The following is a 14529-nucleotide window of genomic DNA, read 5'->3' as shown; positions in this document are numbered from 1 at the left end:
ATTTGAACCTGCCACCTTAGGTGTATGTGGCTGGCACCTTAGCCGCTTGAGCCACAGGCACTGAGCCGTGAATATACTTTTATCACATGACTGTATATATGACTATGTATGTTGAAATGAACTTTGTCCTCCACAATATTTGCATAACCTTGTACATGCACATGAGGAAAAATGCTAATTCGGAAACCTGTGGTGCCCAGTCCACTGCTTCCTTAATTAATCAAAACCCAGTGAATCTATAAGCTCTTGATTCCATGTTCTAAATAATTAACTTTTGAGACGAGACACACTTTTTTTTTTTAACCAACAACAGGGACAGTCACTGTTGAAGTTTTTAAATAATTTATTTGGGAAGTATGTTCCCCCCAAAGTCAGGCTGGACTGGGAGCTGATGGGCAAAGGTAATCAGCTGTATAAGTCAGTATATTTGCCTTTGAGTATTACAAGAAGTACACAGAGCACACATCTGGGTTATAAAAGCCCTTTTATAAAGCCATTTTTAAACAAAACAAAACAAAAAAAAGGTTTACAAAAGAAAAAAGATACAGAAAAAGAATTACTTGCTTCATATGTCCCAAAAAGAGAAAAAAATAAAGGGGACAATGCCAACATGCTCAACAATAAAGGGTTCTTTTTCTTATTTTTTTAATACAAAATACAAGCAAAGGATACACATACTTAAAACAGAGCTCAGGAGCAGACACGCAGTCCTGGAAACCCTTCAATGAAAGCAAAGCAGGAGTTTTTTTCTTTGTCTATGCAGATACATACAGAGACTGGGATATGTAAAAATTATGTATCACAAAAGACCATCACACGATTCTACCAATGCATGTTGCATCTATAATTCACGAACATGGTCAACAAAATCATGTTCACTTCAACCCCATTTTATTTAAATTAAAGAAAAAAACCTTTTAAATAAAGTGGTTACATTCAAACTTTAACTTCCTTAGTACCATGCTGCAGATTTCAGCACTGTTAAGGTATTGCAAGAATGCCCAACCCTCTGGTGTCTGATCATGTATCTAGCAACATTGCAGGATGAAGAAAGAGATGCCTCGGTCTTAGCCTATCAACTAATACATTTAAGCAGGTTCCTCTTTTACCCTTCCTGCTCAGAATATGAAAGATTAAGAACTAAAATCAAGGAAGACTGGGAACTTTAGAGCTGGCAAAATAAAAGATAAATCAAGGCAAACAATTACTGAGAACTCGGCTGTTACTTAACCTGGCAAGTCTTAAAGTCTTTCTGTAACTCTTGCAGGGATTAGGTGTATAAGGTTTGCTGCAACACGTTCATGGTAAACAAACTAAGTAGAGCTCTTATTTACAAATCTTGTAACAAATACTTCTGGAGGAAAAAAAGAAAAGAATTCACTAAGTTCCAGAAGACAAAGGTTTAATTGCCAGACGTATACAAACACACACTCACACACACACCCACACAATATTCAGGGGGTTTTATACATGTTATTTTAGGGCATAAGCTGAGTACTATACCCCCACACCCCATCAAAAAAGGAACAACAAAAAGAAATCCCAATTTTACCCTCCCCCAATAATCTAGAAAACCCTCCCTTCACCCCTGATGTACAAAGTGTATGCACACTGTGGCATCCTACCAGCCACACAAAGCATGCTCCAACAGATGTCACCAGTTCAGTCACTCCACTGGCATGGCAACAGGCAGGTTTACGGGATTTTTCCCAATAGTGGTTATTACACAGTCAGCACCACTGCGAATTTTGTGAATTAGGCTTTGAAAAAAATGTAACTTATGGATTCAGAATTCAAAAGGAATCATGTTGTATTGAGTTCATCCAAGACAAAGGGAAAATGAGTTGAAACTGAAACTTTACTGTAAATAGCTTGATGTCCCAATATTCAAACAATAAACTAGTTCTCTATTTTCAAGTAAACTCAAATTCATCCACAGAGAAATGGACAATTTTCTAATTGAGAGCAATCAGCTTGTTACATTTTCCCTATCTGGCAGCAAGAAATGTGTACTGTATCAGCCTAAATGCCATTAAAACCAGGTCAGGTTTCTTCCTTTCCAAACTCCTAAGGTTAAAGTTTTTCCTTTTCAGCGCAGCTGTTGGTGACACAGGCAAAGAAATAACTGTTCAAAACCGGCACTCATTCTTCAAAACAGCAACAATGGCCACACGACCTTTTGTAAAGCTTTCCCTGTTGCTCCTGGTATTAAATTCTGCTCTTGCCTTTCTAACACTCTCAGAACAACTCCTAAACTGTTTAACAAAAAGTACTATCCCTATTAAGAAAAACGTGTCAAGTTCAGACTAGCTGACCATATGCACAAGTGTCACAAACTTTACTGGAGTATAACCTCCAATTCCATTCTTGATTTGTTAAGAAAATGCTATTTGAACCAGTACCAAGAATAAGCATTAAACTGAGGATTGAACTGGGGCAAACCAGTTATTGTGAAAAAACAAACAAAACAAAAAAACCCAACATCCAAGCTCCTTCAAAGGAAATCAACTACTATTCCTCAATATTAAAAGATTTCCACTCATTACCTCCCTAAAGGAAGAAACACCCTTATTTTCCTTTATGGAATCAATATGGAGTGGAATTATAAAAGGGGGAGATGTTTGAGAAAGCAGGAGAAACTGACCTACATTTACTGAAATGAAAATGTATTCTTTGGGCCCACTCCATTGACTCTGATCTGAGGTTGAGGACTAACAGCAGCAGCAAGTTGACAGATTAATTTGTCAACTAGCCATGTCTAGCTGGGGGTGAGGGGGGGTGTCTGGTAAAAAGAACTTAAGTTTTAGGATGTAGTGTCATTCAGCATAATTGCCGAAATCTATGTTGTAGAGGTAAACCTAGCAGAGCCACGTAGAGAATTCAAATAACACAAACGAGCACCTTCAAAGTTAACATCCCACTTCCTGAGCACTGCAAAATAAGACAGTGAACGCTATTGCCATTTCACCATAGGCACGCTAGAAAAAAAGAGGATGTTTAGTCAAAGGTGGTGCCAATGGCCAGTCCCTATTGGCTTGCAGCTCCTAATCTGTCCTCACATCACTATCAAGCCTGACTATTGAGCACCTGTTTCCAGTTTGAGTCATCACAACCATCCACCTACTTGCATGCATGATTTAAGGGAAGACTAGAGTGTTTTAAATCAATAAAAAGTGGAGAAAACAAAGGTTCTTCAGAGCCTGTCTCACTTGGGGACACAGATCCTCCTGTCTAGTCTATTAGAAATACAGAATACATATTTCAATCTAATGAGTTTTAAAAGGGACCCCGAACAAGAAACTCAATTAAATGCACGCAAGTAATCTACAAGACATGATTACCTCTCAAAGAAGTGCATATATCACAGAGATGTTAGTGCAGATTAATGTCACACAAAAAAATTTGAGACTGAAGTTTTAAGTCTCCCTTCTCCCATCTTCATGAAATATAACCTAAGAAAAGCCCAAATGTTACTAGGAATGTAAGACAAAATCATAAACTCCTAAAAAATCGAAGTGCATGGTGGAAACACTGATAGGTCCTTTACTATATGAATTTAAACCTTTTGTTAAAAATTGATGGATACCTGAACAACCCTACTTGAGCAAATAGATTAATCTTTAACACCCTTTTTACAAAGTTCACAACTATGAATTTCACCATCATGAAAGAGAATAATCCAGTTGCTACTTATGTTCACGTCCTGTATTTTTGGCCATGTTAAAAAACTCCTTATTCATGCTTTAACACATAGTGCAACAGTGAAATGACTCTGCCACAGGGTGTGTAAAGATACAGTAAGAATGTTCCTTAAAGTGTCTTAAAAATCAAGAGTAGAAATATTCCCTAAACAATCTTTAGTCCTAGCAACACTTGCAAGGAAGCCATGTTGTCTGAGAAAAGTAAGTTGTCACTTAAAAGGCAGAAAAAAAAACCCATGAAGTAGGATGTTAAGGATGTAAATCTAGATTAAAAGGCAGGAAAAAGGCATAAGTTAAATTTCACTAATTTTTCAATTTATAAGCATACTAGAACTCTAGAACCTTGCTTCCATTAGCTCATGGTGTCAGGATGCAGAGGTTCAAACCTATAGATCTATCTCCTGACTGCTTTCATAAGGCAAGTAAGATGTCTGTTATCAACTGCACACAGGCCTCTAAAATGCATGGATTCTCTAGTCCTGCTGAGTCCCAGTCTCCTGCTTTGAGCAATATGAGCAGTAAGCAGGGAGTTGGGAACAACTAAAAGACAAGAAGAGCAAACTAGTATGGGAGCAGCATTTAACATACTCCCAATGAAGGACAGAATGGGAAGTGAAGAATAAGAGCCAGGAAAATAGTGTCCTATAGTAGAGCTGGCAGGCACTGGGGGTAGAGTGCTCAGTGGTGTCTTATGTAGCAGCAGAAAGTGGAAAGACATACTTCCTACTGTGTTTCCATGAAGAAATGGGAAGATTAGAATATGGAAAAGAAAACGTTCTATTCCCGAATAAAGGCAGAGCATGGTTCATGGAATCTGAACACACATTTATAGCATAAAAGAATCTTAATTCTTTTATCATAAAGGAAAAATCTCAACTCTTTGTAACTCAGTTTCACATTAACTGGAACTTTATTTGCTTAAAACCTAAACATTGTCAGTCTGAAAAAAAAAATCCATTGCAGTGTGTAGATTGATCTTGCCAATTAAATTCTAGGATGGTTTTATTTTGGAGGGATCCTTGGTAAAATTTCATCAAAAAAATTAAAAACCAGGATACATATGTATTTTTAAAACATGAACCATCAGAAAAAGAAATATGAAATCAAGAGTGATTTTGGTTTTGGCGGCCCCCTGTGTTTTTTTGTTTGTTTTTTTTTTGTTTTTAAGCTCCTAAAGACTGTTGCAGAATAAAAGGATCACTGGCTCCGAGTCTCTTTGAGATAACAAATGATGAAATAAAAAAGAAAACGCACACCCTCAAATAAGGTCAGGTAACCCCATTCCCCACCCTCCCTTCAAGGTAAAAAATATGAGTACTTTTAGTAACAATTCAGAATTCATCTTTTATCTCCTACCTGCTTCATCAGTGGAAGTTTAAAGTCATGAATTTTTTTAGACATTTATACTTGTGTATTTAGACATATAAACTCAGTATTAGATGACAATTAATTTTTAAAAGTCCAAGTAGAGAATGAAGCAATCAAAACCTCTCTACATTTTTGGATTACTATTCAACTTGCCATCATTTAGCAAAAAGCAGTTTCCATAGTGTTCACCTCAAATCTTATTGCTTTACAATTGTGGCATACCTTCCATTAAAATGAAAAGATGAAGCAGTTAATCCAGTGATTAATTTGACATGGCTTTCATTGGGAAAGGGATGGTGGCGGTAAAGAGACCAACAGACAAAAAGGTAACTTAAACATACAATGGTTCTCTTTAAAAAAAGAGAAAGAGAGAAAGCAAGCAAGAGAGAAAATGTTACTTTTAACAAATGAAAAAAAATAATGAAAGCCCATGAGTCAAGCCATAGCCAAAACCATGTTCTATCTTAAGTAGGTTCTTTTTTTCTCCCTCTTTTTTCTTTTTTTTTTTTCCTTTTTTTTTAATAAAATCTTTCCCCAAACCATCATCACTTTTAATCCTCCCCAGACTGGGCTTCATCTTCAGACCCTTCATCCCCAGACTTCTCAGGTGGGGGGCTTGCGGATGTTTTCTTTTCTGGAGGGCTTTCTGGTTCCTCATCATCTTCTTTGGGAGAAGGAGTCTTTTCCTTTGATGCCTTTGAAGCTGTGGGGCGACCCACTTTCCCTTTACCTTTCACTGGACTTGGTGTCACTGAAAGGGAAATAGAGATGTGGAGAGAGAGAGAAAAAATGTCTTTAATAAAAATCATCTATAAAACAAAATAATTTGGAAGAATAAAATCTATAAAGACAACATCTCAACTTACTAACAGTCAAAGTGGGCATGAGGGTACACATACATCCCCAGATAAATCTATCCGAATGTCTAAACTGGTCATGATAAATTATTGCAATATGTTGTAGTAGTTTCCTATCAGGTTTTACCAATACTCTAATGTTATGTTAGCTGAGTAATACTTATAATGAAGAACAAGATGCTATAGAAAATGTAAATTAATTTTTAATGGTTTGTGAATCTAAAAGTTATTTATCTTTAAAAAGGAGGAAAAAAAGAGGGAAGGATAAGCCTTAATCTGAGTAGAAACTGAAGCCATTAAATAATTTGATAGTTCCATCATTCCCAACAGTAAGAAGTAATGAGCGAAAGTTTAAAAATCACTAGTTTTCTTTGCCAGAATAAAATCACTTTTATAAGAAGCAAATCAATTTTTAAGTAACAAACTAGCTCCAACTAGGAGAATACATGGCAGAAACCATCAGAACCCAGAGAAAATGAACTCAAGTACATAGAGGATAGCATAGAAGAGGGAGTAGAGATCAGAACACAGAATTTAAGTATATTACTACAGGTTTGCACATTTTCAGTTTCAAGTCTTTGCTAGCTAATGGGACTATGACATGAGTGAGGGGAAAAAGGCAGTAATAGCTATGCTGATACAGAATCTATCACTGTGCCTGAAACAAAATGGTCATTCCTGAATCTTGCTTATATATGGCAATAGTTGAGAAAGAGTTAAGCACACCAGACTCTTGAAGGAACTAGAGTTCCTATTAATAAGTAAGTGATACTTCCAGATACGGAAGACAGGATCCCTTCACATTTTTTACATTCCAGTTAAATGTCAAGCCAACGCTAAGACGTCATAAAGATTTCTATAGGGAAAAGTATTGGTTCTTAAAATTTTTAATTTCAGTTCTGCTGAATTTACCTGTAGCCTTTAGCCTGGGTTTGGGCATTTTCTTTTCTTTTCTCTCAGGTTTTGACTTCTTAACCATCTTTTTGTTTTTCTTTTTTGAACTGCCATAGTCACTATCATCATCGTCTTCCATTAGGAAATCTTCATCACTGCCGGAATCTTCTGAGAGGAAAGAAGAATTTCAACGTCCAACTTAATGTACCCATCCTTCTAAGTGAACAAAGGAAGAAAGTGCTAAGAAGACTGGAGGATGAGATTTGGTAGTCAAATACTCTTGGATTGTTATTTGTAGCTATACTACCATTGGCCTCATCTGTAAAATGGATTTAGCAAGCACCTCACGTGAAAGCTACATGACTGACAGGTCTGAAGAAAATTGAAACGATCAAACAACTTCTGGTAGTTCCAGCATTCCTATGCAGTACTACTGGTTGAGATCAGGGAAACGAAAACTGAAATGGGCTCAGTGCCTGTGGCACAGTGGTTACAGCGTCGGCCACATACACTGAGGCTGTAATAAGTTAAATAAAAAAAAAAAAATGGAAAACTGAACTGGCCTGGTGTTTTTTGGTCCAATTATGAATATAATAATTAACTAATCTCAATAATCTGTGAAATACCTAAATCCTATTATCAACATTTTTGTGGGAGGAGGAGGTATACAACCACACCACCAGACCAAAATGCAAATGTCAATCACAGCATCCAACCTAACTGGTATTTAATACATGTTTATTCAATGACTGAACACAAACATTGAATCTTTATTATTAAATAAAGAATGCAACCATTACAAATAGTGGATAATCATAAGAATCTCTGATTTTTTATTTTGTGACAAGAGTCTCACTCTTTTGCCCTCCATAGAGTGCTATAGTGTCACAGCTCACAGTAACCTCAAACTTTGGGCTTAAGTGATTCTCTTGCCTCAGCCTCCCAAGTAGCTGAGACTACAGGTACCTGCTGCAAGGCCCGGCTATTTTTTTTTTTTTTTTAGAGATGGGGTCTTGCTCTTGGCTTATTGAATCTGTGGGCTCAGGTGATTCCACCCTCCTTCGCTTCCCAGAGTGCTAGGATTACAGGTGAGCCACCGTGCCTAACCAGAATCTCTCTGCACTTTTAAAAATTAATAAACACAGTCATTTCTTTCTTTTTTTTTAAGAGACAGAATCACACTTTGTCACCCTTGGTAGAATGCAGTAGCTTCACAGCTCACAACAACCTCCAGCTCTTGGGCTTAGGCAATTCTGTTATCTTAGCATCCCGAATAGCTGGGACTATAGGTGCCCGCCACAACACTTGGCTATTTTTTTGTTGCAATTTGGCTGGGGCTGGGTTTGAACCCACCACCCTCAGTATATGGGGCTGGCGCCCTACTCACTGAGCCACAGGTGCTGCCCAGTTATTTCTTTTTTTTTTGAGACAGAGCCTCAAGCTGTCCCCCTGGGCAGAGTGCCGTGGCATTACAGCTCACAGCAACCTCCAACTCCTGGGCTCAAGCGAGTCTCCTGCCTCCGCCTCCCAAGTAGCTGGGACCACAGGCGCCCGCCACAACGCCCGGCCATTTTTTGGTTGCAGCCGTCATTGTTGTTTGGCGGGTCCGGGCTGGGGATTCGAACCCGCTACCTTAGGTGTACGTGGCTGGTGCCTTAGCCGGTTGAGCTATAGGCGCCGAGCCCCAGTTATTTCTTTTAATAGGGAGTTATCCATCCACCTACTGTAGGGAATGGTTTTAACAGTTAGCATTGCAGAAAAAGCCGAAGTAATTAGGGTCACAAAGTACAATCACAACCAAACAACTAAAGTGCACAAGCCAACTTCACATACTTTCCTGGAATGGTGCCTCATCCTCTTCTTCTTGTTCCTCCTCACTGCCCACATCTTCCATGAGCATCTCCCTCTGTTTAGAAGCTGCTTTGGATGCCGCCTGCCGTTGCTGGCGCACATTTTTGTGATCTTCTTTTTCATCGTCACTGTCCTCTAGAATATCAAAGTTATCATGATACAATGATTACAGAATTTTATATTTGACAGCTGACTATAAAAAGCCAACACAGTGGCCAATATAGGATAAACCTGTAGATTTAATTATAAAAGGAAAAACTCTGTCCTTAAAAATTTCCATAAAATATATAAATGGGAGCTAAAATTCATAAAAAGTGAGTTTGAAGACTACGTACCCACTATTACATGTAAAATAACGTTAGCATATAGTTTAAAGCACAAGCAAAGCTGAATTAAAGTGTGATCACATGCTTTCTATAATATACTTTAAGGTTATTGCTTTGTCCTCAAATTGTCAATTACATTCAAATCTGTTTATTGTTTTTAGAAGCTAAAGTTAGATAGTAAGTCAGAGGGGAAGAATGTTTTCCAATGATCTTTATTCTAAAATATAAAATATATGAACCCTAAAATAATGTCTACTACCCTTTATAATAAATAGGGTATGACCAACTGAATTTAGGCGGGATTGAAGGAATTTTCAAAATACATATTTAGGTCAATTAGCTAAAGACCTTTGGACAAGCCTCTAAAAAATTTGCTTTTTACATACAGTCTATTAATAAAAATCTTCAATATAGTGTTTGTAATTAAATGTTGTCAAAGAGAAGGCTGCCAGCCTATTGGGTCCAAGCCAAGATACACTGCCAGGCACAGAGGCTCATACCTGTAATCCTAATACTCTGGGAGGCCAAAGTGGGAGATCACTTGAACCCAAGAGTTTGAGGTTGCTGTGAGCTAGGCTGGCACTACAGTCTGGGCAACAGAGTAAAACTCTTGTCTCAAAAAAAAAAAAAAAAAAGAAAGAAAGAAAGAAAAGAAAAGAAAAAAAGATATATCTGTATTACTCTCTACCTACAGATCTTTTCCTGGACTTTTAGGTTCCCTTATTCTGTTAAGGTTTATTTTCATTTATTTATTTTTTTCTACTCTGTTGCCCTGAGTAGAGTGCTGTGTGTTTTGGCTCACAGCAAACTCAAAACTCTTGGGCTCAAGCAATCTCCTTGCCTCAGCCTCCTGAGTAGCTGGGACTACAGGAGCCTACCACATGGCCTATCTAGTTTTTCTATTTTTAGTAGAGATGGGGTCCTGCACTTGCCCAGGCATGTCTAACTCCTGAGCTCAAGCAATCCCATATGCCTCAGTCTCCAAGAGTGCTAGGATTACAGGTGTGAGTCACCATGCCCCAGCTTCTGTTACAGTTTAGCTGTCATTCTTCTAAAACACTCTTAGTCCTATACACCCCACCATGGTCAGTGTTCAAGTTATCACTTTCACTACCACAAACTTCATCTAAAGACAAATAGGGAAAAATGTTGACCTTAGCAGACCCCAAACTAAACCTACCTGGTAGAAGCTACAGGTTCTAACTACTACAGTTTTTCATCTTGAAGTGCTCAGTAAACTAATAAATGTAAGAGATTCAAACTGAAATTTATAGGGCAAATGAATGAAAGTATCTATTTTTATCATTATAAGATCAGTAGGTAACACAAAAGGTTAATGTAATTTCTTTTCAACTTAGGCAGCCAGATAGCATACTTAAATAGAGAGGGAAAGCAAAACAGCTCAGGATAGTAAATTTACTTCTTAGTTAAATAGCACTCTCATTCAAAGAGATCTAGGAAGATAGTAGGAAGGGAATGTAGGTCAAAACTAAAGTGGCTGGAAGTAATATGGAATAAAACTCTCAATTCTTAGAAAAGTCACATAAATACCAACGAGTCATCAGGATCGAACATTTGATATAGAAACTCCTCATTAATTCATACTAATTCTTTAAAGCTAAAATTCTTACAAAAAAGATTTTTCTATGCCTTCAAAAGTCTTTCTACTGCTTCAAAAGACTGTCTTGGCTAAAAAGAGCAGGAATAAAACTAAACTTTGTTTTTCAACTCATAGTCAATCACTATACCCCCTTCCCCCCCTTTTTTTTTTTTTGCCATTTTTGGCTGGGGCTCAGTTTGAAGCCCCCACTTCCAGCATATGGGGCTGGCACCCTACTCCTTTGAGCCATAGGCACCGCCCAACTATCCCCATTTTATACCTTTATTACATTGAATATTATAAATTCGCTGAACATTATAAATATATAAATGTATTATTCTATTTAGTTTGATGTCTTTTTTAAAAAAAAAAAGCACCAATGGCAAACTAAGTCTACTGAATCAGAAATGTGGAGCTGGGACTCAGATTACATATTTTACTTATTTTCTTTTTTTCCTGTATCCCAAGTCATCAAGCAAAGAATACACATTTTATAAAAGCTTCTTAGATGACTGCAATAAGCCACAGCATTGAAAAATCACTATTTGCTCTTTGAAGATAGACACATCTTTGTAATCCTGGATTTGCAATAGCGCCTGGCACATAAAATCATTTGTTAGTATGTCTGATGAATAAATATATGAATAGAAGTATAGCTACAATGTTAAAAATAGTTTACTACCTGCTGAATGAGAATCATCCTTCTTGGTCTTCACATCTTTCTCTTCTGAGTCCTCACTATAAGCAAAAGGGGAAAAGATGCTTAAAAGTCTTCGATCGAAATCTAAGTGAACACAAAGTTCTGACTTGGGAAGAATTGGAAAATGCCTTCTTTATATATAAAATGCCAAGGAGTACAACTGCTTCCATCATTTCCCCACTTTACAGGGACGCTGGTAAATTAGCACAATTTTATCTATTTTGGAAAACACTGCTTCCAGAGACCCAAAGAAAAAGAAGCTCTCTCAATACAGGCTGAAAATTTCTCACCCATGGATAAGATCTGGCTTATAAGAATACATAATTAAAAAATATATATCCTTTGTGGTGGGTGCCTGTAGTCCCAGCTAAATGGGAGGGTGAGGCAAGGAGATCACTTCAGTCCAAGACTTTGAGGTTGCTGTGAACTATGACGCCATAGCACTCTGCAACAAAGTGATTCTCTGTCTCCAAAAACAAAAAAAAAAATCTTGGATGAGGAGGAAGGAGTCCCATTGGACAACCTAGCCTTGTGGGCCCTCCTTTCATGGCCAATGGAAAGCTTTGTGATCCCAAGTCAGGAAAACAGAGTAGAAGATACCTGGAACAAATATAACCAATAAAGACCTCATATCTAGAATATATAAAGAACTTTTCCAAACAAGCCATTAGAAAAATTGGCAAAAGACCAGAATAGACACCTTATAAAAATTGAGATCTGTTTTTACATGTGAACAAGTATTCAACGTCATTAGTCATCAAATGAATACAAGACAAAAATACACCACTTTGAAATTGGAACTCTTGAGCACTGCTGATGAGACCATAAAATGATGTAATCACCGTGGAAAACAGTATGGTGCTTCCTCAAAAAATTAAAAATAGAACTATGATATGATAGTCCCTCTTTTGGGCATATGCCAAAAAACTGAAGACAGGATCTTGAAGAGATATTTGCATACTCATGTTCATAACAGCTTTATTCAAAATAGTCAAGAGGTGGAAGCAACCCAAAAGTCCACTGACAGAGAATGGACAAACAAAATGTGGTATATACATACATACGTACATATATATATAGGCCAGGAGCGGAGGCTCATGCCTGTAATGGTAACACTCTGGGAGGCTGAAGTGGGTGGATTGACTGAGCTCATGAGTTAGAGACCAGCCTGAGCCAGAGCAAGACCCTGTCTCTAAAAAAAAAAAAAAAGCCAGGTATTGTGGTGGGTGCTTATAGTCACAGCTACTCAGGAGACTGAGGCAAGAGAATCACTTGAGCCCAGGAGTTTGAGGTTCCTATGAGCTATGATGCCACTGCACTCTAATGAGGGTGACAAAGTGAGAATCTGTCTCAAAAAAAAAAGGTGTGTATACACCTTTAATACATACATATTAAAAAAACACTTTTCATTTAATAAAGCTTCTTTACTTCTTTCTTAGCTGTGTGATCTTTTTTTTTTTTTTTTGAGAGACAAAGTCTTACTATGTCACCCTTGGTAGAATGCCATGGCATTACAGCTCACAGCAAACTCAAACTCTTGGACTTTCGCGATTCTCATCTCAGCCTCCCAGGTAGTTGGGACTACAGGTGCCCGCCACAATGCCTGCCTTTTTTTTCTTTTTTTTGGTTGTAATTGTCATTGTTGTTTGGCAGGCCCAGGCTGGGTTTGAACCTGCCAGCTCCAGTATATGTGGCTGGTTCCCTAGCCGCTGAGAGGGAACTAGAGTTGAGTTATACAAGTTATAATATGCTTAAAAATTTATTTAAAACAAAATGAAAATAAGTCAATTTAATTATCTTTTAAATAATTTTTGTTTCAAATCAGCTCACAGCAACCTCAAACTTTTGGGCTCAAGGGATCCTCTTCTCTCAGCCTCCTGAGTTGCTGGGACTACAGGCACAGGTCACAATGCCTGGCTAGTTTTTACATTTTTAGTAGAGATGGGTCTCGCTCCTATTTAGGCTGTTCTCAAATTCTTGAGCTTGGGCAATCCTTAGCCTCAGCCTCCCAGAGTGCTAGGATTATAGGCAAGACCCACTGCACCTGGGCCCTTTCCTTTTTTTGAGACAGAGACTCTATTGTCTAGGCTAGAGTGCCCTGGCTTTGGCCTACCTCACAATAACCCTTCTGCCTCAGCTTCCCGAGTAGACGGGACTACAGGTACTTACTACAATGCCCAGCTAATTTTTCTTTTTCTTCTTTTTGAGACAGAGCCTCAAGCTGTAGCCCTGGGTAGAGTGCCATAGCGTCACAGCTCACAGCAACCTCAAACTACTGGGCTTAAGCAATTCTCTTGCCTTAGCCTCCCAAGTAGCTGGGACTACAGGCACCCATCACAATGCCCAGCTATATTTTGGTTGTAGTTGTCATTGTTGTTTGGCAGGCCTGGGCTGGATTCGAACCCACCAGCTCTGGTGTATGTGGCTGGCACCTTAGCCACTTGAGCTATAGGCATGGAGCCTAATTTTTCTATTTTTAGTAGAGACAGGATCTTGTTCTTGCTCAGGCTAATCTTGAATTCTTGAGCTCAAAGGATTTTTCCACTTGAGCCTCCCAGAATGCTACAATTACAGGTGTCAGCCACAGTGCCTGGCCAATGAAAAGTGTTTTAAACCTTTTTTTTTTTTTTTGGTTCGGGGCTGGGTTTGAACCTGCCACCTCCAGTATATGGGGCCAGTGCCCTATTCCTTTGAGCCACAGGTGCTGCCCTAAACAATTTTTAAAGTCATAAACACCCACATACTATACTTTCACAAGTCTTTTTTTTTTTTTTTTTGAGACAGAGTCTCACTATGTCGCTCTTGGTAGAGTACTGTGCCCTCACAGCTCACAGCAACCTCCAAGTCTGGGGCTTAAGTGGTTCTCTTGCCTCAGCCTCCCAAGTAGCTGGGACTATAGGTGCCCATCACAATGTCTGTTGTTGTTGTTGTTATTGTTGTAGTTGTCATTTTGTTTGGCAGGCATGGGTCGGGTTCGAACCCACCAGCCCCAGTGTATGTGGCCAGTGCCCTAGCCACTGAGCTGTAGGCACTGAGCCATATACACGGGAGCTGGCAGGTTTGAATCCAGCCCAGGCCTGCCAAACAATGATAACTACAACCAATAAATAGCTGGGCATTGTGGCAGGCGCCTGTAGTCCCAGGTACTTGGGAGGCTGAGGCAAGAGAATCTCTTAAGCCCAAGAGTTTGAGGTTGCTGTTGAGTTGTAATGCCACAGCACTCTACTGAGGG

General features: G+C 38.6%; 1 protein-coding gene across 1 annotated transcript in view; it reads right to left on the bottom strand.

The window, feature by feature from the left end:
• Nucleotides 1–467: 467 nt before the first annotated feature.
• The window catches only part of NUCKS1 (nuclear casein kinase and cyclin dependent kinase substrate 1), a gene marked incomplete at its 5' end in the record, with an annotated part of 18349 nt that continues 4287 nt past the window's right edge, over nucleotides 468–14529 (bottom strand). The window contains 4 exons of the mRNA XM_012806642.2: nucleotides 468–5820; nucleotides 6839–6988; nucleotides 8654–8806; nucleotides 11280–11335. Coding sequence (XP_012662096.2) covers nucleotides 5621–5820; nucleotides 6839–6988; nucleotides 8654–8806; nucleotides 11280–11335 — 559 coding nt within the window. The remainder of the gene's footprint in view (nucleotides 5821–6838; nucleotides 6989–8653; nucleotides 8807–11279; nucleotides 11336–14529) is intronic.

Source organism: Otolemur garnettii, unplaced genomic scaffold (genome assembly GCF_000181295.1).
Source record: "Otolemur garnettii isolate 467f Iridium unplaced genomic scaffold, OtoGar3 scaffold00055, whole genome shotgun sequence".
NCBI classification, from domain to species: domain Eukaryota; kingdom Metazoa; phylum Chordata; class Mammalia; order Primates; family Galagidae; genus Otolemur; species Otolemur garnettii.
Note: the sequence above shows the minus strand (reverse complement) of the source record. Positions and strands in the feature narration are given on the sequence as shown.